The sequence below is a fragment of the Coturnix japonica genome, chromosome 2 (genome assembly GCF_054131305.1).
Source record: "Coturnix japonica strain WE chromosome 2, WE-NBRP24, whole genome shotgun sequence".
Lineage (NCBI taxonomy): Eukaryota > Metazoa > Chordata > Aves > Galliformes > Phasianidae > Coturnix > Coturnix japonica.
Window position 1 is genome coordinate 95415700 of NC_140664.1, and position 27164 is coordinate 95442863.

Sequence of the window (27164 nt, forward strand, 5' to 3'; positions counted from 1 at the left end):
TCTCCCAGCTTTTCCTTCAAACCGCTACAGCTCCACGATCCCCCAGAGTTACCCAGGAAGCACCTTCTTGGTTGGGATCTCGTGGAGCTTGCCAACCAGCGTAGTCAAGTCTCAACTGAATCTTGGCTACCCCGTTGTCATGCGCAGCGAGGCTCGTTCGCTGCCTCACAGTCCCATGGCTTGTGAGAGGAGAGCCGTGTCCACTTCTCTCCATTACCTGCTGTCTCCAGGCTGGCGGTTAGTAATCTGGAAATGCTGAGCCGGGAAGAGGAGCAGAATAAGATCCAGCGGCAGCTTCATGTCCTGCAGTGGGGAGCAAGGGACATTACTGTGCGTGCTCTCCATGAGGCCTTCCGGAGAACTGAGCTCCCAGGCTTTACCGGCGAGGTAAGAGGACTGTCTGCCAGTGCTGCCTGCCTGTCATGGGGCTTCCCGACAGGAAAAAGCCTTTCCTTTCCTGCCACATCCGTGTCCAGAGCACTGGAGTGAGCAGCCCCTCTCCATTCCCGTGCCAAATGTTCATAGTAGAGTTCTGGAGGTTCCCAGGCAACTTGCAGCCAAGTTTGCTTTGGCTGGCTTTGCAGGGAACCTGGGAGGCAACTCTTTTCCCCCTTCTTAATCCTTCTGACCAGCGCTCTCCTTTGTCTTCCTTCCCAGGCTGTTCAAGACATGATCAGTCAAGTACTGGAGAAGCTGGAAGAAAGCCCATTCCGGATGCCGAATTATGCCAGCAAGACTTCAGGTGCCATTAGACAGTAGAAACCAACAGACCGCAGAAGTTGATTCCAATGCACTTCTTGTCTGCTTTGACAGGATGGGCATTTGGGCAGTGGTGGGGTAGGGCGGGTGAGGAGTGAACAGCTGCTTTGTGCCCTGAGAGTGTGCTTGCAGAGAGAGTCTTCAGTGGTCTGGAGCACATCTGGAAAGCACTACTCCTACTTGGTGTTGTTTCTCAAGCGACTGCTCAGCTGGCTGTCAGTTTATGCTGCCTTTTAGGATAGTTGAGTGAGTCCCTGCGTTGTGCTGCAGAGGGAAATGGCAAGAGAGGAGGAGGGAACTATCACTGTTGAGGATGTATGACTGCTTAGAAGCTTTTTCAAGAGGACAGTGCAAGGGCAGCCGGCATCTCTGTGCAGCTGTTTATGTGCAAAGCAAGGTCAGCAGGCCTTGATTCCTCCTGGCCTTGCTTGACAATAGGGCCCGTGATTTGATTTGCAGGCGCTGCTATTGTTCGTTCCAAGACTTCTCCCTCCTGGACTGGAAGTGGGAAAGTCTTTTGGCAGTCGTTGCTGGTGACACCTTATATGAGGGCTCCTGAGATTACTCTTGAGGTATGAACACTGAGAAACGGGGGAAGAATGGTACGGGGTGGAGGAGACCAAAAGCCCTGCAGAGGATTGTCCTTACACTTGTCCTCACATCCCAGCTTGCCTTACCTAAGGTCTTCTTGCAAGGCCCTAGTCCCCTCTTGTGTATCGCTGCTGAGAATTTCTTCTGCCAGACTGCCCCCCGGTCCTCCTTGTGCAAGCTCTCAGTGGACCCAGGTGGGCACAGAGGGCGTGCGCTGCAGGAGGGCCCCATGTTGTGTTTGCCAGCCTATCGTGTCACTGCTCCCAAGCTACGTAACAAATCGGAGTCCTGGCTGGTGCTGGTGCAAAGAAGTGGGAAGTGATGAGGGGGAGCGATTGCTTCCCCTTGCTGGATAGGCTCGTGCCAGCGAGCCCTTCTTTGTCCTGGCAGGTGCCCCTCAACCACTGCAGCCCCTCCTTGTTTTTGGCAAGTTGCTCTGCAAAAGAAGGGGCCTGAGAGCTTCTGCGAGTTGTGCACCCAGCTCACTGTCGTGCACTTATGAATGTGCTTCGGAGCAGAGCTGAAGGGCCAATACAACGCTAGAGCCTCTGATGCTGTAGCAGGAATTCTAGCCAGGACTCTCTTTTGCAAGTGAACACTGTTCCTTCTTCTCTTTTTAGCCTGACAATCATCCAGGAAACTGCTGGCCCTTCCCAGGAAGCCAAGGGCACGTTGTCATCAAGTTGTCCATGGCCGTCTTTCCCACAGCAGTTACAATAAACCACGGAATTCCAGCAGCGGCGTACCGTGCAGACAGCATCTCCAGTGCTCCTAAGGACTTTGCTGTCTATGTAAGTGATACCCCTGGGCTGTGGAGGTTCTGTGTGTAGCATTTGAGGTGGACGGTGGTAGCAGCTCCAAGAGCGCTGCGGCATGCAGTCCTTCCATGCCTTGGGGGAGAAAGAAGTTCCTCAGTGTTGCTCCATTTCCACAGCATTCCTTTTTGGTCCAGCATCGCGCAGCAAAGAAGGTTTCCCACTCTTGGGGCGAGTTGGTAGTTTGAGAGGCAGAGGGAAAGGGAAATGGCACAGTGGATGGTCCCAGACCACCTCTGCTTCCAGTCCCTGCGGGGCTCTGTGATCATTGTCCGGCAGCGCATCCCATTGTTCTGTTTTCTCCACCCCTGCCTTCCTGTAGGGCCTGAAGGCAGAAGATGATGAGGAAGGAATTTTCCTGGGAGAGTTCACCTTTGTTCCAGGCCAGGCTCCCAGTCAGACCTTCCAACTGAAGGTACGTTGTCTAAGAGGGACGTGAAGCGTGGGAGAGGAGAACCAGGTTGGCTGGGCAGAAGCTTCCAAGCCAGAGGTGTATGAGGGCCTTCTGGCATTTCTTCTGCTGCCACTCCCTACCTGCGTATGCCCAGAGTGCCGTGCTGTTTTTGCTCCCATGTCGTTTTTAAGCTTGCGAGCTACTACAGCTTTTAGCACAGCTAAGCTTCAGCTGTGCTTGCAGCAGAAACCACTGTGACCAAGTGGCTTGCGATTGCACAGAAGTAGGCACCTCTCGATGTAGGCGATACTGTTGGTGTGCTACTTTCACACTGGGGATGTGTGGCTTTCCAAGGGTCTTGTTGTTGCCGGTAACAGGCAGCGTAAGGGAGGCCATTCTGCCTGGGTGACTTGTTAGAGAAGCTAATGAGTGTCACATCCCTCCATTTTTTGTGCATGCACACACACTCAAAGCAAGTGCAAAGAACTTGCCTGCGTATTTGCTGCAGCTTTTGGTAGCTGTTTCTTTCCTTAAAACTCATGTGGCCAAAGAGGCGGAGCAGGGTAAGAAATGTCTTGATTGTGCCACGGGAGCACATCAGCGTGTCAAAGAACTAGGAGGGCAGCCTGAAGTAAGATGTTGCGCGACTATGTCGCTCCCGCGTTGTCAGTGGTCAAAGAGAGGAAAACACATTTCATTTCTTTTTCTCGTTGCAGAACGAGCTCTCTGGGTTCATCAGTTACGTGAAGCTGCAAGTGCTGAGCAACTGGGGCCACCCGGAGTACACCTGTCTGTATCAGTTCAGGCTCCACGGCGATCCAGCCCGTGACGACGATGCCAGGAGAAAACTATCTGGCTAGGGGAAATTTAATTGGCTTGGGGAAATTTAATTGGCTTGGGGAAATCTATTTGGCTTGGGGAAATCAATCTGGCTTATCTCAAAATAAATTAAACAACAACAACAAAAAAAAACCAAACTATACATTTCCCATGTTGAATCTCCTTTGTCCGTCGGAATAACTATTAAGAGATCTCCCAGTCTTTATCTCGACCCACGTGCTTTTTCATCCCCTTTTCTCTTGCTCTCCGCCTAGGGAGGAAGAACAAGGGAGCGACTGGGTGGGAGCTGGCAGAGTGATCTCCACGTGCTGTTTTTTTTTTGATCCTCGTTGAACTACGGGTGGGAGTCAGCAGAACTAGTACCCACTTGGTCTTCCAGGGGGCAGAGCTTGTCCTCTTTCAGACTGTAGTTGAGAGGGTCCATGAGGAGGCAATTGTGGAGGGCATGGGAGCCTAGGATGGCTGGGAATACTTTTAGGAAATTATTTTAGCGGGACAGGAGCTGACCTTCACCAAATCACGGAAGATGCGCCAACGGGCAAGGAGGCCAGTAAGGCTGAACGGAGAATTTTGACTGGAAGTCCAGGACAATAGAAAAGTTCATGGTATTTGGAAGAATGGGCAAGCTACTTACAACTATTCCAAGTCCACATTGAAGCTGTGCAGGGAGAAAATTAGAAAAGCAAAAGCTCAGCTAGAACTGAACTTGGCCTCTTAGGGGAAGAACAACAGTAAATATTTCCAAAAATACGTCAACGGCAGGAGGAGGGCTATGGAGAATCTCCATCCCCTGTTGGATGATGCTGAGGGCAACACGGTGGCAAGGATCAGGATAAGGTTGAGAAACTTAATGCCTTCTTTCCCTCAGTCTTTATTAGCAAGACTCGTTACTTCCCGGTAACACAGCTCCTTGCGCTGGTAGACAGGGAGGGGGGACAGAATAGGCCTTGCATAATCCACAGTGAGATGGTTTTGGGCCTGTTCTGAAAGCTGGATGTTCAGAAGTCCATGGACCCAGATGGACTGCACCCTACAGTGGGGAGTGAGTTGGCGGATGTGGTTGCCAAGCTGCGCTCCATCATCCTTCAGCAGTCTGGACTAACTGGGGATGTCCCAGTGGAGTGGAGACTGGCAAACGTGACACCCATCTCTAAAAAGAGCTGAAAAGATGATCCCGGTAGCTACAAGACCTATGGTCTCACCTTGGTACCAGGGAAGGTCATGGAATGGACGATCTCGGGAGGTGTCACAGATCAGTTAACAGTAAGAGGCCGTTATGATGATGAGGCCCAGTCAGCATGGGATTACGAATGGTAGATCCTGTCTGACAAACCCGATTTCATTCTATGAGAAGGTGCATCCCCCAGTGGTCTGTCCTAGGGCCGGTGCTCTTTAACATCATTATCAATGACATCTATGATGGAACTGAGTGCATCCTCAGCAGGTTTGCTGAGCAGTGTGGTTGAAACAATGGAAGGAAGGGGTGCCATTCAGAGGGACCTCAACTGACTTGAAAGGTGGGCCCGGGTGAATCTAGCGAGGTTCAGCACAGTCATGTGCAAGGTTTTGCACTTGGGCCGGTGGAATCCTAGGGATATATGCAGACTGGAAGGAGCAACCCTTGAGCGTAGCCGTGCAGAGAAGGACCTGGGGATCCTGGTAGAAACTGAACACGAGCCAGCAGCGTGCTCTTGCAGCGTGGAAAGCAAATGGTATCGTGGGCTCCATCAGAGGAGAGGTGGCCAGCAGGGACAGGGAGCTGATTGTCCCACTCTGCTCAGCCTTTGAGAGGACCTTGGGGTCCCGGTGGGTTAAAGGTTGGCCATGAGCCAGCAGTGTGCGCGTGCTGACAAGAAGGCCAGTGGGATCCTGGGTTGCATTAAAAAGAGCATGGCCAGCAGTTTGAGGGAGGTGGTCCTCCCCATCTTCTCTAGCCCTGGTGAGGCCGCATCTGGAGTACCGTGTCCCATTCGGGGCTCCTGGGCTCAACAAAGGCAGGCAACTTCTAGAGAGGGCATAGTGGAGGGCCATAAGGATGAGGAGGGGCGTGGAGCATCTCCCTTCTGAGGAAAGGCTGAGACAGCTGGGCCTGTTGGGCCTGGAAGGCTGAGAGGGGATCTGGTCAGTGCTCATGAACATCCAACAGGCAGCAGTCGAGTGGGTGGGGACAGGCTCTTTTCACAGCTGCCCAGTAACAGAATGAAGGGCCAATGGGCACGCACAGGAACGCTGGAAATGCCCTGCGAACAGGAGGCAACATTTCTTGAGTGCGAAGGTATCAGAGAAGTGGAGCAGGCTGCTCAGAGTGGGTGCAGAGTCCCCTTCTGTGGGATTCAAGGCCTGAACAACAGTTAACGCAACTCTGCCCGGACGATTTCCGGGGCAGCCCACCACAGGGAACCTGCTTTAGCGGGGCTGCGGCCTGGACGGTCGTTCAGAGCTCCGTTCCAAGCTGTCTGTCCCAGCCTGCGCTAATGCACTCAGTGTGGGAAATGAGGAGTTGGAAGTGCTGCTGCGCTTGAAAAGTGATGATCTTGTTGCTAAAGCTGTTGACCACGCCTTGATTGAGTCTGTGGTCTTGAGGAATGTGGGCCTGGCAAAGAGCAAGGTCAGGACCCTGAAGTTCATAAGAGCAAACTTCAGGCTGTTTAAGGAATTGTTGGCCAAGATCTCCTTGGCTGAAAGGCCACGGAGAGAGGGTGGAGATCAGTGGTTCTGCGTCCAGTTGGTAACATGTCCAGGCTGGTAATGGGAAAACGGTTTTAAATAGAGAGAGGGAAGATTTGGGTTGGATAGCAGGGTGGGAAGTTCTTTTCAGAGAAAGCGGTGAGGTGCTGGAGGAGGCTGCCCAGAGATGTTGTGGATGCCCCATCCCCGGAGGTGATCAAGGCCAGGCTGGATGGGGCCCTGGACTACCTGGTCTAGTGTTAGATACGGGGGTTGGTAGCCGTGCATGCCGCAGGGGGGTTGGAGCCTGAGGACCTTTAGGTCCCTTCCAACCCAAGCCATGATTCTGTGATCCCCATGCTATTCCCCTGTGGGCTACTTTTAAATTTGCAGTGGCACACTTGACATCTTGTAGAGGGCAACAACATCTATTTATTGAAGTGCGTGGAAATTCCCACGAGCAGGAAGAACTACGTGCAGTTTCTGCCTGTTGGTGATTTCTGCAGGAACTGCCATTTGCAGTCCTTCACGTCTGCTTGAAACACTGGCTGACAGTAGGAAGACGGATACAGGAAAGCATTGGAAAAGTCTGGGTACCTGGAGTGAGACATCTGATGTACAGAGCATCAAAAGTAGGAACCGAAAAAAGCGTCTTGTAGCTCCCAGCCTGTCCCCCCTCAGCAGGATCCTACCAAGCAGGGTGCTGGCAGGAGGTGTTCTGACCATGTAGGATCTTTCCCTTGCAGGCAGGAGGTGCAGAATCTGTTCCTTGTCAGGCTGGGCTGTCCCTCAGAACATGGCGCCGCCTCCTCTGTGGTGACATCACTGACCACTGTGAAGTCACAAAGGGCCCTCAACACAGGGGCAGTTTGTCCCCACGCCTTAGCCACTCTCGGAACTGACAGCATAGCTGTTGGAGAGGGTTTGGCTCACTCCTTAGCGAGCTGTTGGAGAGTGTTTGGCTCACTCCGTAGCGAGCTGCGATTTTCACTCTTTTGAGGTCCTGTGCTTCACTGAAATGGAGCAGCGAGGTGAAGGCGAGCGTGGGGACTGGTAAGGATATGGTTCCTTCACGAGTTTTAAGGAAAAATCTGCTGCTCCGTTGTTGTCTTCAGAGCTGCGCAGATACTGCCTGCGTTGTGGTTCATCACCACGCTTCTCCTCCTTTGTAGGCAACCTTTGGTTTGGGAAACAGTTTCCCTGGTGCTCTTCACTGTGGTTGTGGTGCCCTTCGGTGAGTCTCTGTAGAGCTCTGACTAGAGGATGCTTCTTTCGGAAGCCCCCAGTGGTTTGTTCTGCCCAGGGACAGGGGAGTGGGCAGCCCAAGGCAGAACGCCAAGTCTTTGTGCCGGCAATGTATTGAGAGCTTTGTGGAATTCCTGACAGGCGTTTACTGCATTGGAAACGCTGTTGAAGGGGTCAGGACGGCGGCTGGACTGACTCCAAGGTAAAAAACAAAACAGTCTCCCTTTGGCTAGACCGTTCTTGAGAGGAGCTCTGCCCCTTGTCCGTGACCACTTCTTACCCGAGTCACACTTCCATGGCACAGTGCCTGTGCTTCTCCCATTTCCCATTCTCCTCTCCCAGCTTTTCCTTCAAACCGCTACAGCTCCACGATCCCCCAGAGTTACCCAGGAAGCACCTTCTTGGTTGGGATCTCGTGGAGCTTGCCAACCAGCGTAGTCAAGTCTCAACTGAATCTTGGCTACCCCGTTGTCATGCGCAGCGAGGCTCGTTCGCTGCCTCACAGTCCCATGGCTTGTGAGAGGAGAGCCATGTCCACTTCTCTCCATTACCTGCTGTCTCCAGGCTGGCGGTTAGTAATCTGGAAATGCTGAGCCGGGAAGAGGAGCAGAATAAGATCCAGCGGCAGCTTCATGTCCTGCAGTGGGGAGCAAGGGACATTACTGTGCGTGCTCTCCATGAGGCCTTCCGGAGAACTGAGCTCCCAGGCTTTACCGGCGAGGTAAGAGGACTGTCTGCCAGTGCTGCCTGCCTGTCATGGGGCTTCCCGACAGGAAAAAGCCTTTCCTTTCCTGCCACATCCGTGTCCAGAGCACTGGAGTGAGCAGCCCCTCTCCATTCCCGTGCCAAATGTTCATAGTAGAGTTCTGGAGGTTCCCAGGCAACTTGCAGCCAAGTTTGCTTTGGCTGGCTTTGCAGGGAACCTGGGAGGCAACTCTTTTCCCCCTTCTTAATCCTTCTGACCAGCGCTCTCCTTTGTCTTCCTTCCCAGGCTGTTCAAGACATGATCAGTCAAGTACTGGAGAAGCTGGAAGAAAGCCCATTCCGGATGCCGAATTATGCCAGCAAGACTTCAGGTGCCATTAGACAGTAGAAACCAACAGACCGCAGAAGTTGATTCCAATGCACTTCTTGTCTGCTTTGACAGGATGGGCATTTGGGCAGTGGTGGGGTAGGGCGGGTGAGGAGTGAACAGCCGCTTTGTGCCCTGAGAGTGTGCTTGCAGAGAGAGTCTTCAGTGGTCTGGAGCACATCTGGAAAGCACTACTCCTACTTGGTGTTGTTTCTCAAGCGACTGCTCAGCTGGCTGTCAGTTTATGCTGCCTTTTAGGATAGTTGAGTGAGTCCCTGCGTTGTGCTGCAGAGGGAAATGGCAAGAGAGGAGGAGGGAACTATCACTGTTGAGGATGTATGACTGCTTAGAAGCTTTTTCAAGAGGACAGTGCAAGGGCAGCCGGCATCTCTGTGCAGCTGTTTATGTGCAAAGCAAGGTCAGCAGGCCTTGATTCCTCCTGGCCTTGCTTGACAATAGGGCCCGTGATTTGATTTGCAGGCGCTGCTATTGTTCGTTCCAAGACTTCTCCCTCCTGGACTGGAAGTGGGAAAGTCTTTTGGCAGTCGTTGCTGGTGACACCTTATATGAGGGCTCCTGAGATTACTCTTGAGGTATGAACACTGAGAAACGGGGGAAGAATGGTACGGGGTGGAGGAGACCAAAAGCCCTGCAGAGGATTGTCCTTACACTTGTCCTCACATCCCAGCTTGCCTTACCTAAGGTCTTCTTGCAAGGCCCTAGTCCCCTCTTGTGTATCGCTGCTGAGAATTTCTTCTGCCAGACTGCCCCCCGGTCCTCCTTGTGCAAGCTCTCAGTGGACCCAGGTGGGCACAGAGGGCGTGCGCTGCAGGAGGGCCCCATGTTGTGTTTGCCAGCCTATCGTGTCACTGCTCCCAAGCTACGTAACAAATCGGAGTCCCGGCTGGTGCTGGTGCAAAGAAGTGGGAAGTGATGAGGGGGAGCGATTGCTTCCCCTTGCTGGATAGGCTCGTGCCAGCGAGCCCTTCTTTGTCCTGGCAGGTGCCCCTCAACCACTGCAGCCCCTCCTTGTTTTTGGCAAGTTGCTCTGCAAAAGAAGGGGCCTGAGAGCTTCTGCGAGTTGTGCACCCAGCTCACTGTCGTGCACTTATGAATGTGCTTCGGAGCAGAGCTGAAGGGCCAATACAACGCTAGAGCCTCTGATGCTGTAGCAGGAATTCTAGCCAGGACTCTCTTTTGCAAGTGAACACTGTTCCTTCTTCTCTTTTTAGCCTGACAATCATCCAGGAAACTGCTGGCCCTTCCCAGGAAGCCAAGGGCACGTTGTCATCAAGTTGTCCATGGCCGTCTTTCCCACAGCAGTTACAATAAACCACGGAATTCCAGCAGCGGCGTACCGTGCAGACAGCATCTCCAGTGCTCCTAAGGACTTTGCTGTCTATGTAAGTGATACCCCTGGGCTGTGGAGGTTCTGTGTGTAGCATTTGAGGTGGACGGTGGTAGCAGCTCCAAGAGCGCTGCGGCATGCAGTCCTTCCATGCCTTGGGGGAGAAAGAAGTTCCTCAGTGTTGCTCCATTTCCACAGCATTCCTTTTTGGTCCAGCATCGCGCAGCAAAGAAGGTTTCCCACTCTTGGGGCGAGTTGGTAGTTTGAGAGGCAGAGGGAAAGGGAAATGGCACAGTGGATGGTCCCAGACCACCTCTGCTTCCAGTCCCTGCGGGGCTCTGTGATCATTGTCCGGCAGCGCATCCCATTGTTCTGTTTTCTCCACCCCTGCCTTCCTGTAGGGCCTGAAGGCAGAAGATGATGAGGAAGGAATTTTCCTGGGAGAGTTCACCTTTGTTCCAGGCCAGGCTCCCAGTCAGACCTTCCAACTGAAGGTACGTTGTCTAAGAGGGACGTGAAGCGTGGGAGAGGAGAACCAGGTTGGCTGGGCAGAAGCTTCCAAGCCAGAGGTGTATGAGGGCCTTCTGGCATTTCTTCTGCTGCCACTCCCTACCTGCGTATGCCCAGAGTGCCGTGCTGTTTTTGCTCCCATGTCGTTTTTAAGCTTGCGAGCTACTACAGCTTTTAGCACAGCTAAGCTTCAGCTGTGCTTGCAGCAGAAACCACTGTGACCAAGTGGCTTGCGATTGCACAGAAGTAGGCACCTCTCGATGTAGGCGATACTGTTGGTGTGCTACTTTCACACTGGGGATGTGTGGCTTTCCAAGGGTCTTGTTGTTGCCGGTAACAGGCAGCGTAAGGGAGGCCATTCTGCCTGGGTGACTTGTTAGAGAAGCTAATGAGTGTCACATCCCTCCATTTTTTGTGCATGCACACACACTCAAAGCAAGTGCAAAGAACTTGCCTGCGTATTCGCTGCAGCTTTTGGTAGCTGTTTCTTTCCTTAAAACTCATGTGGCCAAAGAGGCGGAGCAGGGTAAGAAATGTCTTGATTGTGCCACGGGAGCACATCAGCGTGTCAAAGAACTAGGAGGGCAGCCTGAAGTAAGATGTTGCGCGACTATGTCGCTCCCGCGTTGTCAGTGGTCAAAGAGAGGAAAACACATTTCATTTCTTTTTCTCGTTGCAGAACGAGCTCTCTGGGTTCATCAGTTACGTGAAGCTGCAAGTGCTGAGCAACTGGGGCCACCCGGAGTACACCTGTCTGTATCAGTTCAGGCTCCACGGCGATCCAGCCCGTGACGACGATGCCAGGAGAAAACTATCTGGCTAGGGGAAATTTAATTGGCTTGGGGAAATTTAATTGGCTTGGGGAAATCTATTTGGCTTGGGGAAATCAATCTGGCTTATCTCAAAATAAATTAAACAACAACAACAAAAAAAAACCAAACTATACATTTCCCATGTTGAATCTCCTTTGTCCGTCGGAATAACTATTAAGAGATCTCCCAGTCTTTATCTCGACCCACGTGCTTTTTCATCCCCTTTTCTCTTGCTCTCCGCCTAGGGAGGAAGAACAAGGGAGCGACTGGGTGGGAGCTGGCAGAGTGATCTCCACGTGCTGTTTTTTTTTTGATCCTCGTTGAACTACGGGTGGGAGTCAGCAGAACTAGTACCCACTTGGTCTTCCAGGGGGCAGAGCTTGTCCTCTTTCAGACTGTAGTTGAGAGGGTCCATGAGGAGGCAATTGTGGAGGGCATGGGAGCCTAGGATGGCTGGGAATACTTTTAGGAAATTATTTTAGCGGGACAGGAGCTGACCGTCACCAAATCACGGAAGATGCGCCAACGGGCAAGGAGGCCAGTAAGGCTGAACGGAGAATTTTGACTGGAAGTCCAGGACAATAGAAAAGTTCATGGTATTTGGAAGAATGGGCAAGCTACTTACAACTATTCCAAGTCCACATTGAAGCTGTGCAGGGAGAAAATTAGAAAAGCAAAAGCTCAGCTAGAACTGAACTTGGCCTCTTAGGGGAAGAACAACAGTAAATATTTCCAAAAATACGTCAACGGCAGGAGGAGGGCTATGGAGAATCTCCATCCCCTGTTGGATGATGCTGAGGGCAACACGGTGGCAAGGATCAGGATAAGGTTGAGAAACTTAATGCCTTCTTTCCCTCAGTCTTTATTAGCAAGACTCGTTACTTCCCGGTAACACAGCTCCTTGCGCTGGTAGACAGGGAGGGGGGACAGAATAGGCCTTGCATAATCCACAGTGAGATGGTTTTGGGCCTGTTCTGAAAGCTGGATGTTCAGAAGTCCATGGACCCAGATGGACTGCACCCTACAGTGGGGAGTGAGTTGGCGGATGTGGTTGCCAAGCTGCGCTCCATCATCCTTCAGCAGTCTGGACTAACTGGGGATGTCCCAGTGGAGTGGAGACTGGCAAACGTGACACCCATCTCTAAAAAGAGCTGAAAAGATGATCCCGGTAGCTACAAGACCTATGGTCTCACCTTGGTACCAGGGAAGGTCATGGAATGGATGATCTCGGGAGGTGTCACAGATCAGTTAACAGTAAGAGGCCGTTATGATGATGAGGCCCAGTCAGCATGGGATTACGAATGGTAGATCCTGTCTGACAAACCCGATTTCATTCTATGAGAAGGTGCATCCCCCAGTGGTCTGTCCTAGGGCCGGTGCTCTTTAACATCATTATCAATGACATCTATGATGGAACTGAGTGCATCCTCAGCAGGTTTGCTGAGCAGTGTGGTTGAAACAATGGAAGGAAGGGGTGCCATTCAGAGGGACCTCAACTGACTTGAAAGGTGGGCCCGGGTGAATCTAGCGAGGTTCAGCACAGTCATGTGCAAGGTTTTGCACTTGGGCCGGTGGAATCCTAGGGATATATGCAGACTGGAAGGAGCAACCCTTGAGCGTAGCCGTGCAGAGAAGGACCTGGGGATCCTGGTAGAAACTGAACACGAGCCAGCAGCGTGCTCTTGCAGCGTGGAAAGCAAATGGTATCGTGGGCTCCATCAGAGGAGAGGTGGCCAGCAGGGACAGGGAGCTGATTGTCCCACTCTGCTCAGCCTTTGAGAGGACCTTGGGGTCCCGGTGGGTTAAAGGTTGGCCATGAGCCAGCAGTGTGCGCGTGCTGACAAGAAGGCCAGTGGGATCCTGGGTTGCATTAAAAAGAGCATGGCCAGCAGTTTGAGGGAGGTGGTCCTCCCCATCTTCTCTAGCCCTGGTGAGGCCGCATCTGGAGTACCGTGTCCCATTCGGGGCTCCTGGGCTCAACAAAGGCAGGCAACTTCTAGAGAGGGCATAGTGGAGGGCCATAAGGATGAGGAGGGGCGTGGAGCATCTCCCTTCTGAGGAAAGGCTGAGACAGCTGGGCCTGTTGGGCCTGGAAGGCTGAGAGGGGATCTGGTCAGTGCTCATGAACATCCAACAGGCAGCAGTCGAGTGGGTGGGGACAGGCTCTTTTCACAGCTGCCCAGTAACAGAATGAAGGGCCAATGGGCACGCACAGGAACGCTGGAAATGCCCTGCGAACAGGAGGCAACATTTCTTGAGTGCGAAGGTATCAGAGAAGTGGAGCAGGCTGCTCAGAGTGGGTGCAGAGTCCCCTTCTGTGGGATTCAAGGCCTGAACAACAGTTAACGCAACTCTGCCCGGACGATTTCCGGGGCAGCCCACCACAGGGAACCTGCTTTAGCGGGGCTGCGGCCTGGACGGTCGTTCAGAGCTCCGTTCCAAGCTGTCTGTCCCAGCCTGCGCTAATGCACTCAGTGTGGGAAATGAGGAGTTGGAAGTGCTGCTGCGCTTGAAAAGTGATGATCTTGTTGCTAAAGCTGTTGACCACGCCTTGGTTGAGTCTGTGGTCTTGAGGAATGTGGGCCTGGCAAAGAGCAAGGTCAGGACCCTGAAGTTCATAAGAGCAAACTTCAGGCTGTTTAAGGAATTGTTGGCCAAGATCTCCTTGGCTGAAAGGCCACGGAGAGAGGGTGGAGATCAGTGGTTCTGCGTCCAGTTGGTAACATGTCCAGGCTGGTAATGGGAAAACGGTTTTAAATAGAGAGAGGGAAGATTTGGGTTGGATAGCAGGGTGGGAAGTTCTTTTCAGAGAAAGCGGTGAGGTGCTGGAGGAGGCTGCCCAGAGATGTTGTGGATGCCCCATCCCCGGAGGTGATCAAGGCCAGGCTGGATGGGGCCCTGGACTACCTGGTCTAGTGTTAGATACGGGGGTTGGTAGCCGTGCATGCCGCAGGGGGGTTGGAGCCTGAGGACCTTTAGGTCCCTTCCAACCCAAGCCATGATTCTGTGATCCCCATGCTATTCCCCTGTGGGCTACTTTTAAATTTGCAGTGGCACACTTGACATCTTGTAGAGGGCAACAACATCTATTTATTGAAGTGCGTGGAAATTCCCACGAGCAGGAAGAACTACGTGCAGTTTCTGCCTGTTGGTGATTTCTGCAGGAACTGCCATTTGCAGTCCTTCACGTCTGCTTGAAACACTGGCTGACAGTAGGAAGACGGATACAGGAAAGCATTGGAAAAGTCTGGGTACCTGGAGTGAGACATCTGATGTACAGAGCATCAAAAGTAGGAACCGAAAAAAGCGTCTTGTAGCTCCCAGCCTGTCCCCCCTCAGCAGGATCCTACCAAGCAGGGTGCTGGCTGGAGGTGTTCTGACCATGTAGGATCTTTCCCTTGCAGGCAGGAGGTGCAGAATCTGTTCCTTGTCAGGCTGGGCTGTCCCTCAGAACATGGCGCCGCCTCCTCTGTGGTGACATCACTGACCACTGTGAAGTCACAAAGGGCCCTCAACACAGGGGCAGTTTGTCCCCACGCCTTAGCCACTCTCGGAACTGACAGCATAGCTGTTGGAGAGGGTTTGGCTCACTCCTTAGCGAGCTGTTGGAGAGTGTTTGGCTCACTCCGTAGCGAGCTGCGATTTTCACTCTTTTGAGGTCCTGTGCTTCACTGAAATGGAGCAGCGAGGTGAAGGCGAGCGTGGGGACTGGTAAGGATATGGTTCCTTCACGAGTTTTAAGGAAAAATCTGCTGCTCCGTTGTTGTCTTCAGAGCTGCGCAGATACTGCCTGCGTTGTGGTTCATCACCACGCTTCTCCTCCTTTGTAGGCAACCTTTGGTTTGGGAAACAGTTTCCCTGGTGCTCTTCACTGTGGTTGTGGTGCCCTTCGGTGAGTCTCTGTAGAGCTCTGACTAGAGGATGCTTCTTTCGGAAGCCCCCAGTGGTTTGTTCTGCCCAGGGACAGGGGAGTGGGCAGCCCAAGGCAGAACGCCAAGTCTTTGTGCCGGCAATGTATTGAGAGCTTTGTGGAATTCCTGACAGGCGTTTACTGCATTGGAAACGCTGTTGAAGGGGTCAGGACGGCGGCTGGACTGACTCCAAGGTAAAAAACAAAACAGTCTCCCTTTGGCTAGACCGTTCTTGAGAGGAGCTCTGCCCCTTGTCCGTGACCACTTCTTACCCGAGTCACACTTCCATGGCACAGTGCCTGTGCTTCTCCCATTTCCCATTCTCCTCTCCCAGCTTTTCCTTCAAACCGCTACAGCTCCACGATCCCCCAGAGTTACCCAGGAAGCACCTTCTTGGTTGGGATCTCGTGGAGCTTGCCAACCAGCGTAGTCAAGTCTCAACTGAATCTTGGCTACCCCGTTGTCATGCGCAGCGAGGCTCGTTCGCTGCCTCACAGTCCCATGGCTTGTGAGAGGAGAGCCGTGTCCACTTCTCTCCATTACCTGCTGTCTCCAGGCTGGCGGTTAGTAATCTGGAAATGCTGAGCCGGGAAGAGGAGCAGAATAAGATCCAGCGGCAGCTTCATGTCCTGCAGTGGGGAGCAAGGGACATTACTGTGCGTGCTCTCCATGAGGCCTTCCGGAGAACTGAGCTCCCAGGCTTTACCGGCGAGGTAAGAGGACTGTCTGCCAGTGCTGCCTGCCTGTCATGGGGCTTCCCGACAGGAAAAAGCCTTTCCTTTCCTGCCACATCCGTGTCCAGAGCACTGGAGTGAGCAGCCCCTCTCCATTCCCGTGCCAAATGTTCATAGTAGAGTTCTGGAGGTTCCCAGGCAACTTGCAGCCAAGTTTGCTTTGGCTGGCTTTGCAGGGAACCTGGGAGGCAACTCTTTTCCCCCTTCTTAATCCTTCTGACCAGCGCTCTCCTTTGTCTTCCTTCCCAGGCTGTTCAAGACATGATCAGTCAAGTACTGGAGAAGCTGGAAGAAAGCCCATTCCGGATGCCGAATTATGCCAGCAAGACTTCAGGTGCCATTAGACAGTAGAAACCAACAGACCGCAGAAGTTGATTCCAATGCACTTCTTGTCTGCTTTGACAGGATGGGCATTTGGGCAGTGGTGGGGTAGGGCGGGTGAGGAGTGAACAGCCGCTTTGTGCCCTGAGAGTGTGCTTGCAGAGAGAGTCTTCAGTGGTCTGGAGCACATCTGGAAAGCACTACTCCTACTTGGTGTTGTTTCTCAAGCGACTGCTCAGCTGGCTGTCAGTTTATGCTGCCTTTTAGGATAGTTGAGTGAGTCCCTGCGTTGTGCTGCAGAGGGAAATGGCAAGAGAGGAGGAGGGAACTATCACTGTTGAGGATGTATGACTGCTTAGAAGCTTTTTCAAGAGGACAGTGCAAGGGCAGCCGGCATCTCTGTGCAGCTGTTTATGTGCAAAGCAAGGTCAGCAGGCCTTGATTCCTCCTGGCCTTGCTTGACAATAGGGCCCGTGATTTGATTTGCAGGCGCTGCTATTGTTCGTTCCAAGACTTCTCCCTCCTGGACTGGAAGTGGGAAAGTCTTTTGGCAGTCGTTGCTGGTGACACCTTATATGAGGGCTCCTGAGATTACTCTTGAGGTATGAACACTGAGAAACGGGGGAAGAATGGTACGGGGTGGAGGAGACCAAAAGCCCTGCAGAGGATTGTCCTTACACTTGTCCTCACATCCCAGCTTGCCTTACCTAAGGTCTTCTTGCAAGGCCCTAGTCCCCTCTTGTGTATCGCTGCTGAGAATTTCTTCTGCCAGACTGCCCCCGGTCCTCCTTGTGCAAGCTCTCAGTGGACCCAGGTGGGCACAGAGGGCGTGCGCTGCAGGAGGGCCCCATGTTGTGTTTGCCAGCCTATCGTGTCACTGCTCCCAAGCTACGTAACAAATCGGAGTCCCGGCTGGTGCTGGTGCAAAGAAGTGGGAAGTGATGAGGGGGAGCGATTGCTTCCCCTTGCTGGATAGGCTCGTGCCAGCGAGCCCTTCTTTGTCCTGGCAGGTGCCCCTCAACCACTGCAGCCCCTCCTTGTTTTTGGCAAGTTGCTCCGCAAAAGAAGGGGCCTGAGAGCTTCTGCGAGTTGTGCACCCAGCTCACTGTCGTGCACTTATGAATGTGCTTCGGAGCAGAGCTGAAGGGCCAATACAACGCTAGAGCCTCTGATGCTGTAGCAGGAATTCTAGCCAGGACTCTCTTTTGCAAGTGAACACTGTTCCTTCTTCTCTTTTTAGCCTGACAATCATCCAGGAAACTGCTGGCCCTTCCCAGGAAGCCAAGGGCACGTTGTCATCAAGTTGTCCATGGCCGTCTTTCCCACAGCAGTTACAATAAACCACGGAATTCCAGCAGCGGCGTACCGTGCAGACAGCATCTCCAGTGCTCCTAAGGACTTTGCTGTCTATGTAAGTGATACCCCTGGGCTGTGGAGGTTCTGCGTGTAGCATTTGAGGTGGACGGTGGTAGCAGCTCCAAGAGCGCTGCGGCATGCAGTCCTTCCATGCCTTGGGGGAGAAAGAAGTTCCTCAGTGTTGCTCCATTTCCACAGCATTCCTTTTTGGTCCAGCATCGCGCAGCAAAGAAGGTTTCCCACTCTTGGGGCGAGTTGGTAGTTTGAGAGGCAGAGGGAAAGGGAAATGGCACAGTGGATGGTCCCAGACCACCTCTGCTTCCAGTCCCTGCGGGGCTCTGTGATCGTTGTCCGGCAGCGCATCCCATTGTTCTGTTTTCTCCACCCCTGCCTTCCTGTAGGGCCTGAAGGCAGAAGATGATGAGGAAGGAATTTTCCTGGGAGAGTTCACCTTTGTTCCAGGCCAGGCTCCCAGTCAGACCTTCCAACTGAAGGTACGTTGTCTAAGAGGGACGTGAAGCGTGGGAGAGGAGAACCAGGTTGGCTGGGCAGAAGCTTCCAAGCCAGAGGTGTATGAGGGCCTTCTGGCATTTCTTCTGCTGCCACTCCCTACCTGCGTATGCCCAGAGTGCCGTGCTGTTTTTGCTCCCATGTCGTTTTTAAGCTTGCGAGCTACTACAGCTTTTAGCACAGCTAAGCTTCAGCTGTGCTTGCAGCAGAAACCACTGTGACCAAGTGGCTTGCGATTGCACAGAAGTAGGCACCTCTCGATGTAGGCGATACTGTTGGTGTGCTACTTTCACACTGGGGATGTGTGGCTTTCCAAGGGTCTTGTTGTTGCCGGTAACAGGCAGCGTAAGGGAGGCCATTCTGCCTGGGTGACTTGTTAGAGAAGCTAATGAGTGTCACATCCCTCCATTTTTTGTGCATGCACACACACTCAAAGCAAGTGCAAAGAACTTGCCTGCGTATTTGCTGCAGCTTTTGGTAGCTGTTTCTTTCCTTAAAACTCATGTGGCCAAAGAGGCGGAGCAGGGTAAGAAATGTCTTGATTGTGCCACGGGAGCACATCAGCGTGTCAAAGAACTAGGAGGGCAGCCTGAAGTAAGATGTTGCGCGACTATGTCGCTCCCGCGTTGTCAGTGGTCAAAGAGAGGAAAACACATTTCATTTCTTTTTCTCGTTGCAGAACGAGCTCTCTGGGTTCATCAGTTACGTGAAGCTGCAAGTGCTGAGCAACTGGGGCCACCCGGAGTACACCTGTCTGTATCAGTTCAGGCTCCACGGCGATCCAGCCCGTGACGACGATGCCAGGAGAAAACTATCTGGCTAGGGGAAATTTAATTGGCTTGGGGAAATTTAATTGGCTTGGGGAAATCTATTTGGCTTGGGGAAATCAATCTGGCTTATCTCAAAATAAATTAAACAACAACAACAAAAAAAAACCAAACTATACATTTCCCATGTTGAATCTCCTTTGTCCGTCGGAATAACTGTTAAGAGATCTCCCAGTCTTTATCTCGACCCACGTGCTTTTTCATCCCCTTTTCTCTTGCTCTCCGCCTAGGGAGGAAGAACAAGGGAGCGACTGGGTGGGAGCTGGCAGAGTGATCTCCACGTGCTGTTTTTTTTTTGATCCTCGTTGAACTACGGGTGGGAGTCAGCAGAACTAGTACCCACTTGGTCTTCCAGGGGGCAGAGCTTGTCCTCTTTCAGACTGTAGTTGAGAGGGTCCATGAGGAGGCAATTGTGGAGGGCATGGGAGCCTAGGATGGCTGGGAATACTTTTAGGAAATTATTTTAGCGGGACAGGAGCTGACCGTCACCAAATCACGGAAGATGCGCCAACGGGCAAGGAGGCCAGTAAGGCTGAACGGAGAATTTTGACTGGAAGTCCGGGACAATAGAAAAGTTCATGGTATTTGGAAGAATGGGCAAGCTACTTACAACTATTCCAAGTCCACATTGAAGCTGTGCAGGGAGAAAATTAGAAAAGCAAAAGCTCAGCTAGAACTGAACTTGGCCTCTTAGGGGAAGAACAACAGTAAATATTTCCAAAAATACGTCAACGGCAGGAGGAGGGCTATGGAGAATCTCCATCCCCTGTTGGATGATGCTGAGGGCAACACGGTGGCAAGGATCAGGATAAGGTTGAGAAACTTAATGCCTTCTTTCCCTCAGTCTTTAATAGCAAGACTCGTTACTTCCCGGTAACACAGCTCCTTGCGCTGGTAGACAGGGAGGGGGGACAGAATAGGCCTTGCATAATCCACAGTGAGATGGTTTTGGGCCTGTTCTGAAAGCTGGATGTTCAGAAGTCCATGGACCCAGATGGACTGCACCCTACAGTGGGGAGTGAGTTGGCGGATGTGGTTGCCAAGCTGCGCTCCATCATCCTTCAGCAGTCTGGACTAACTGGGGATGTCCCAGTGGAGTGGAGACTGGCAAACGTGACACCCATCTCTAAAAAGAGCTGAAAAGATGATCCCGGTAGCTACAAGACCTATGGTCTCACCTTGGTACCAGGGAAGGTCATGGAATGGACGATCTCGGGAGGTGTCACAGATCAGTTAACAGTAAGAGGCCGTTATGATGATGAGGCCCAGTCAGCATGGGATTACGAATGGTAGATCCTGTCTGACAAACCCGATTTCATTCTATGAGAAGGTGCATCCCCCAGTGGTCTGTCCTAGGGCCGGTGCTCTTTAACATCATTATCAATGACATCTATGATGGAACTGAGTGCATCCTCAGCAGGTTTGCTGAGCAGTGTGGTTGAAACAATGGAAGGAAGGGGTGCCATTCAGAGGGACCTCAACTGACTTGAAAGGTGGGCCCGGGTGAATCTAGCGAGGTTCAGCACAGTCATGTGCAAGGTTTTGCACTTGGGCCGGTGGAATCCTAGGGATATATGCAGACTGGAAGGAGCAACCCTTGAGCGTAGCCGTGCAGAGAAGGACCTGGGGATCCTGGTAGAAACTGAACACGAGCCAGCAGCGTGCTCTTGCAGCGTGGAAAGCAAATGGTATCGTGGGCTCCATCAGAGGAGAGGTGGCCAGCAGGGACAGGGAGCTGATTGTCCCACTCTGCTCAGCCTTTGAGAGGACCTTGGGGTCCCGGTGGGTTAAAGGTTGGCCATGAGCCAGCAGTGTGCGCGTGCTGACAAGAAGGCCAGTGGGATCCTGGGTTGCATTAAAAAGAGCATGGCCAGCAGTTTGAGGGAGGTGGTCCTCCCCATCTTCTCTAGCCCTGGTGAGGCCGCATCTGGAGTACCGTGTCCCATTCGGGGCTCCTGGGCTCAACAAAGGCAGGCAACTTCTAGAGAGGGCATAGTGGAGGGCCATAAGGATGAGGAGGGGCGTGGAGCATCTCCCTTCTGAGGAAAGGCTGAGACAGCTGGGCCTGTTGGGCCTGGAAGGCTGAGAGGGGATCTGGTCAGTGCTCATGAACATCCAACAGGCAGCAGTCGAGTGGGTGGGGACAGGCTCTTTTCACAGCTGCCCAGTAACAGAATGAAGGGCCAATGGGCACGCACAGGAACGCTGGAAATGCCCTGCGAACAGGAGGCAACATTTCTTGAGTGCGAAGGTATCAGAGAAGTGGAGCAGGCTGCTCAGAGTGGGTGCAGAGTCCCCTTCTGTGGGATTCAAGGCCTGAACAACAGTTAACGCAACTCTGCCCGGACGATTTCCGGGGCAGCCCACCACAGGGAACCTGCTTTAGCGGGGCTGCGGCCTGGACGGTCGTTCAGAGCTCCGTTCCAAGCTGTCTGTCCCAGCCTGCGCTAATGCACGCAGTGTGGGAAATGAGGAGTTGGAAGTGCTGCTGCGCTTGAAAAGTGATGATCTTGTTGCTAAAGCTGTTGACCACGCCTTGGTTGAGTCTGTGGTCTTGAGGAATGTGGGCCTGGCAAAGAGCAAGGTCAGGACCCTGAAGTTCATAAGAGCAAACTTCAGGCTGTTTAAGGAATTGTTGGCCAAGATCTCCTTGGCTGAAAGGCCACGGAGAGAGGGTGGAGATCAGTGGTTCTGCGTCCAGTTGGTAACATGTCCAGGCTGGTAATGGGAAAACGGTTTTAAATAGAGAGAGGGAAGATTTGGGTTGGATAGCAGGGTGGGAAGTTCTTTTCAGAGAAAGCGGTGAGGTGCTGGAGGAGGCTGCCCAGAGATGTTGTGGATGCCCCATCCCCAGAGGTGATCAAGGCCAGGCTGGATGGGGCCCTGGACTACCTGGTCTAGTGTTAGATACGGGGGTTGGTAGCCGTGCATGCCGCAGGGGGGTTGGAGCCTGAGGACCTTTAGGTCCCTTCCAACCCAAGCCATGATTCTGTGATCCCCATGCTATTCCCCTGTGGGCTACTTTTAAATTTGCAGTGGCACACTTGACATCTTGTAGAGGGCAACAACATCTATTTATTGAAGTGCGTGGAAATTCCCACGAGCAGGAAGAACTACGTGCAGTTTCTGCCTGTTGGTGATTTCTGCAGGAACTGCCATTTGCAGTCCTTCACGTCTGCTTGAAACACTGGCTGACAGTAGGAAGACGGATACAGGAAAGCATTGGAAAAGTCTGGGTACCTGGAGTGAGACATCTGATGTACAGAGCATCAAAAGTAGTAACCGAAAAAAGCGTCTTGTAGCTCCCAGCCTGTCCCCCCTCAGCAGGATCCTACCAAGCAGGGTGCTGGCTGGAGGTGTTCTGACCATGTAGGATCTTTCCCTTGCAGGCAGGAGGTGCAGAATCTGTTCCTTGTCAGGCTGGGCTGTCCCTCAGAACATGGCGCCGCCTCCTCTGTGGTGACATCACTGACCACTGTGAAGTCACAAAGGGCCCTCAACACAGGGGCAGTTTGTCCCCACGCCTTAGCCACTCTCGGAACTGACAGCATAGCTGTTGGAGAGGGTTTGGCTCACTCCTTAGCGAGCTGTTGGAGAGTGTTTGGCTCACTCCGTAGCGAGCTGCGATTTTCACTCTTTTGAGGTCCTGTGCTTCACTGAAATGGAGCAGCGAGGTGAAGGCGAGCGTGGGGACTGGTAAGGATATGGTTCCTTCACGAGTTTTAAGGAAAAATCTGCTGCTCCGTTGTTGTCTTCAGAGCTGCGCAGATACTGCCTGCGTTGTGGTTCATCACCACGCTTCTCCTCCTTTGTAGGCAACCTTTGGTTTGGGAAACAGTTTCCCTGGTGCTCTTCACCGTGGTTGTGGTGCCCTTCGGTGAGTCTCTGTAGAGCTCTGACTAGAGGATGCTTCTTTCGGAAGCCCCCAGTGGTTTGTTCTGCCCAGGGACAGGGGAGTGGGCAGCCCAAGGCAGAACGCCAAGTCTTTGTGCCGGCAATGTATTGAGAGCTTTGTGGAATTCCTGACAGGCGTTTACTGCATTGGAAACGCTGTTGAAGGGGTCAGGACGGCGGCTGGACTGACTCCAAGGTAAAAAACAAAACAGTCTCCCTTTGGCTAGACCGTTCTTGAGAGGAGCTCTGCCCCTTGTCCGTGACCACTTCTTACCCGAGTCACACTTCCATGGCACAGTGCCTGTGCTTCTCCCATTTCCCATTCTCCTCTCCCAGCTTTTCCTTCAAACCTCTACAGCTCCACGATCCCCCAGAGTTACCCAGGAAGCACCTTCTTGGTTGGGATCTCGTGGAGCTTGCCAACCAGCGTAGTCAAGTCTCAACTGAATCTTGGCTACCCCGTTGTCATGCGCAGCGAGGCTCGTTCGCTGCCTCACAGTCCCATGGCTTGTGAGAGGAGAGCCGTGTCCACTTCTCTCCATTACCTGCTGTCTCCAGGCTGGCGGTTAGTAATCTGGAAATGCTGAGCCGGGAAGAAGAGCAGAATAAGATCCAGCGGCAGCTTCATGTCCTGCAGTGGGGAGCAAGGGACATTACTGTGCGTGCTCTCCATGAGGCCTTCCGGAGAACTGAGCTCCCAGGCTTTACCGGCGAGGTAAGAGGACTGTCTGCCAGTGCTGCCTGCCTGTCATGGGGCTTCCCGACAGGAAAAAGCCTTTCCTTTCCTGCCACATCCGTGTCCAGAGCACTGGAGTGAGCAGCCCCTCTCCATTCCCGTGCCAAATGTTCATAGTAGAGTTCTGGAGGTTCCCAGGCAACTTGCAGCCAAGTTTGCTTTGGCTGGCTTTGCAGGGAACCTGGGAGGCAACTCTTTTCCCCCTTCTTAATCCTTCTGACCAGCGCTCTCCTTTGTCTTCCTTCCCAGGCTGTTCAAGACATGATCAGTCAAGTACTGGAGAAGCTGGAAGAAAGCCCATTCCGGATGCCGAATTATGCCAGCAAGACTTCAGGTGCCATTAGACAGTAGAAACCAACAGACCGCAGAAGTTGATTCCAATGCACTTCTTGTCTGCTTTGACAGGATGGGCATTTGGGCAGTGGTGGGGTAGGGCGGGTGAGGAGTGAACAGCCGCTTTGTGCCCTGAGAGTGTGCTTGCAGAGAGAGTCTTCAGTGGTCTGGAGCACATCTGGAAAGCACTACTCCTACTTGGTGTTGTTTCTCAAGCGACTGCTCAGCTGGCTGTCAGTTTATGCTGCCTTTTAGGATAGTTGAGTGAGTCCCTGCGTTGTGCTGCAGAGGGAAATGGCAAGAGAGGAGGAGGGAACTATCACTGTTGAGGATGTATGACTGCTTAGAAGCTTTTTCAAGAGGACAGTGCAAGGGCAGCCGGCATCTCTGTGCAGCTGTTTATGTGCAAAGCAAGGTCAGCAGGCCTTGATTCCTCCTGGCCTTGCTTGACAATAGGGCCCGTGATTTGATTTGCAGGCGCTGCTATTGTTCGTTCCAAGACTTCTCCCTCCTGGACTGGAAGTGGGAAAGTCTTTTGGCAGTCGTTGCTGGTGACACCTTATATGAGGGCTCCTGAGATTACTCTTGAGGTATGAACACTGAGAAACGGGGGAAGAATGGTACGGGGTGGAGGAGACCAAAAGCCCTGCAGAGGATTGTCCTTACACTTGTCCTCACATCCCAGCTTGCCTTACCTAAGGTCTTCTTGCAAGGCCCTAGTCCCCTCTTGTGTATCGCTGCTGAGAATTTCTTCTGCCAGACTGCCCCCGGTCCTCCTTGTGCAAGCTCTCAGTGGACCCAGGTGGGCACAGAGGGCGTGCGCTGCAGGAGGGCCCCATGTTGTGTTTGCCAGCCTATCGTGTCACTGCTCCCAAGCTACGTAACAAATCGGAGTCCCGGCTGGTGCTGGTGCAAAGAAGTGGGAAGTGATGAGGGGGAGCGATTGCTTCCCCTTGCTGGATAGGCTCGTGCCAGCGAGCCCTTCTTTGTCCTGGCAGGTGCCCCTCAACCACTGCAGCCCCTCCTTGTTTTTGGCAAGTTGCTCCGCAAAAGAAGGGGCCTGAGAGCTTCTGCGAGTTGTGCACCCAGCTCACTGTCGTGCACTTATGAATGTGCTTCGGAGCAGAGCTGAAGGGCCAATACAACGCTAGAGCCTCTGATGCTGTAGCAGGAATTCTAGCCAGGACTCTCTTTTGCAAGTGAACACTGTTCCTTCTTCTCTTTTTAGCCTGACAATCATCCAGGAAACTGCTGGCCCTTCCCAGGAAGCCAAGGGCACGTTGTCATCAAGTTGTCCATGGCCGTCTTTCCCACAGCAGTTACAATAAACCACGGAATTCCAGCAGCGGCGTACCGTGCAGACAGCATCTCCAGTGCTCCTAAGGACTTTGCTGTCTATGTAAGTGATACCCCTGGGCTGTGGAGGTTCTGTGTGTAGCATTTGAGGTGGACGGTGGTAGCAGCTCCAAGAGCGCTGCGGCATGCAGTCCTTCCATGCCTTGGGGGAGAAAGAAGTTCCTCAGTGTTGCTCCATTTCCACAGCATTCCTTTTTGGTCCAGCATCGCGCAGCAAAGAAGGTTTCCCACTCTTGGGGCGAGTTGGTAGTTTGAGAGGCAGAGGGAAAGGGAAATGGCACAGTGGATGGTCCCAGACCACCTCTGTTTCCAGTCCCTGCGGGGCTCTGTGATCATTGTCCGGCAGCGCATCCCATTGTTCTGTTTTCTCCACCCCTGCCTTCCTGTAGGGCCTGAAGGCAGAAGATGATGAGGAAGGAATTTTCCTGGGAGAGTTCACCTTTGTTCCAGGCCAGGCTCCCAGTCAGACCTTCCAACTGAAGGTACGTTGTCTAAGAGGGACGTGAAGCGTGGGAGAGGAGAACCAGGTTGGCTGGGCAGAAGCTTCCAAGCCAGAGGTGTATGAGGGCCTTCTGGCATTTCTTCTGCTGCCACTCCCTACCTGCGTATGCCCAGAGTGCCGTGCTGTTTTTGCTCCCATGTCGTTTTTAAGCTTGCGAGCTACTACAGCTTTTAGCACAGCTAAGCTTCAGCTGTGCTTGCAGCAGAAACCACTGTGACCAAGTGGCTTGCGATTGCACAGAAGTAGGCACCTCTCGATGTAGGCGATACTGTTGGTGTGCTACTTTCACACTGGGGATGTGTGGCTTTCCAAGGGTCTTGTTGTTGCCGGTAACAGGCAGCGTAAGGGAGGCCATTCTGCCTGGGTGACTTGTTAGAGAAGCTAATGAGTGTCACATCCCTCCATTTTTTGTGCATGCACACACACTCAAAGCAAGTGCAAAGAACTTGCCTGCGTATTCGCTGCAGCTTTTGGTAGCTGTTTCTTTCCTTAAAACTCATGTGGCCAAAGAGGCGGAGCAGGGTAAGAAATGTCTTGATTGTGCCACGGGAGCACATCAGCGTGTCAAAGAACTAGGAGGGCAGCCTGAAGTAAGATGTTGCGCGACTATGTCGCTCCCGCGTTGTCAGTGGTCAAAGAGAGGAAAACACATTTCATTTCTTTTTCTCGTTGCAGAACGAGCTCTCTGGGTTCATCAGTTACGTGAAGCTGCAAGTGCTGAGCAACTGGGGCCACCCGGAGTACACCTGTCTGTATCAGTTCAGGCTCCACGGCGATCCAGCCCGTGACGACGATGCCAGGAGAAAACTATCTGGCTAGGGGAAATTTAATTGGCTTGGGGAAATTTAATTGGCTTGGGGAAATCTATTTGGCTTGGGGAAATCAATCTGGCTTATCTCAAAATAAATTAAACAACAACAACAAAAAAAAACCAAACTATACATTTCCCATGTTGAATCTCCTTTGTCCGTCGGAATAACTGTTAAGAGATCTCCCAGTCTTTATCTCGACCCACGTGCTTTTTCATCCCCTTTTCTCTTGCTCTCCGCGTAGGGAGGAAGAACAAGGGAGCGACTGGGTGGGAGCTGGCAGAGTGATCTCCACGTGCTGTTATTTTTTGATCCTCGTTGAACTACGGGTGGGAGTCAGCAGAACTAGTACCCACTTGGTCTTCCAGGGGGCAGAGCTTGTCCTCTTTCAGACTGTAGTTGAGAGGGTCCATGAGGAGGCAATTGTGGAGGGCATGGGAGCCTAGGATGGCTGGGAATACTTTTAGGAAATTATTTTAGCGGGACAGGAGCTGACCGTCACCAAATCACGGAAGATGCGCCAACGGGCAAGGAGGCCAGTAAGGCTGAACGGAGAATTTTGACTGGAAGTCCGGGACAATAGAAAAGTTCATGGTATTTGGAAGAATGGGCAAGCTACTTACAACTATTCCAAGTCCACATTGAAGCTGTGCAGGGAGAAAATTAGAAAAGCAAAAGCTCAGCTAGAACTGAACTTGGCCTCTTAGGGGAAGAACAACAGTAAATATTTCCAAAAATACGTCAACGGCAGGAGGAGGGCTATGGAGAATCTCCATCCCCTGTTGGATGATGCTGAGGGCAACACGGTGGCAAGGATCAGGA

General features: G+C 52.6%; 4 protein-coding genes across 4 annotated transcripts; all 4 read left to right on the forward strand.

Moving 5' to 3' along the window:
- Positions 1-167: 167 nt before the first annotated feature.
- LOC146762060 (SUN domain-containing protein 3-like) lies at positions 168-2861 on the forward strand. Its single transcript, XM_085538102.1, has 5 exons — positions 168-387; positions 658-742; positions 1219-1331; positions 1971-2141; positions 2488-2861. Exons 1-5 carry the CDS (start codon positions 253-255, stop codon positions 2602-2604), a joined length of 621 nt encoding a protein of 206 aa, XP_085394228.1. The 5' UTR covers positions 168-252; the 3' UTR covers positions 2605-2861.
- A 347-nt stretch (positions 2862-3208) lies between these two features.
- Positions 3209-10831, forward strand: LOC146762061 (uncharacterized). Its single transcript, XM_085539249.1, has 8 exons — positions 3209-3384; positions 5884-6144; positions 7370-7513; positions 7876-8032; positions 8303-8387; positions 8864-8976; positions 9616-9786; positions 10133-10831. The coding sequence occupies exons 1-8, from the start codon at positions 3209-3211 to the stop codon at positions 10247-10249; spliced, it is 1224 nt and encodes a 407-aa protein (XP_085395375.1). The 3' UTR covers positions 10250-10831.
- A 4626-nt stretch (positions 10832-15457) lies between these two features.
- LOC146762062 (SUN domain-containing protein 3-like) lies at positions 15458-18150 on the forward strand. Its single transcript, XM_085538103.1, has 5 exons — positions 15458-15677; positions 15948-16032; positions 16509-16621; positions 17260-17430; positions 17777-18150. The coding sequence occupies exons 1-5, from the start codon at positions 15543-15545 to the stop codon at positions 17891-17893; spliced, it is 621 nt and encodes a 206-aa protein (XP_085394229.1). The 5' UTR covers positions 15458-15542; the 3' UTR covers positions 17894-18150.
- Positions 18151-19909: 1759 nt separating this feature from the next.
- On the forward strand, positions 19910-26119 carry LOC146762063 (SUN domain-containing protein 3-like). The gene is made up of 8 exons (XM_085539250.1): positions 19910-20001; positions 22528-22589; positions 22742-22802; positions 23165-23321; positions 23592-23676; positions 24153-24265; positions 24904-25074; positions 25421-26119. The coding sequence occupies exons 1-8, from the start codon at positions 19910-19912 to the stop codon at positions 25535-25537; spliced, it is 858 nt and encodes a 285-aa protein (XP_085395376.1). The 3' UTR covers positions 25538-26119.
- Positions 26120-27164: the final 1045 nt, after the last annotated feature.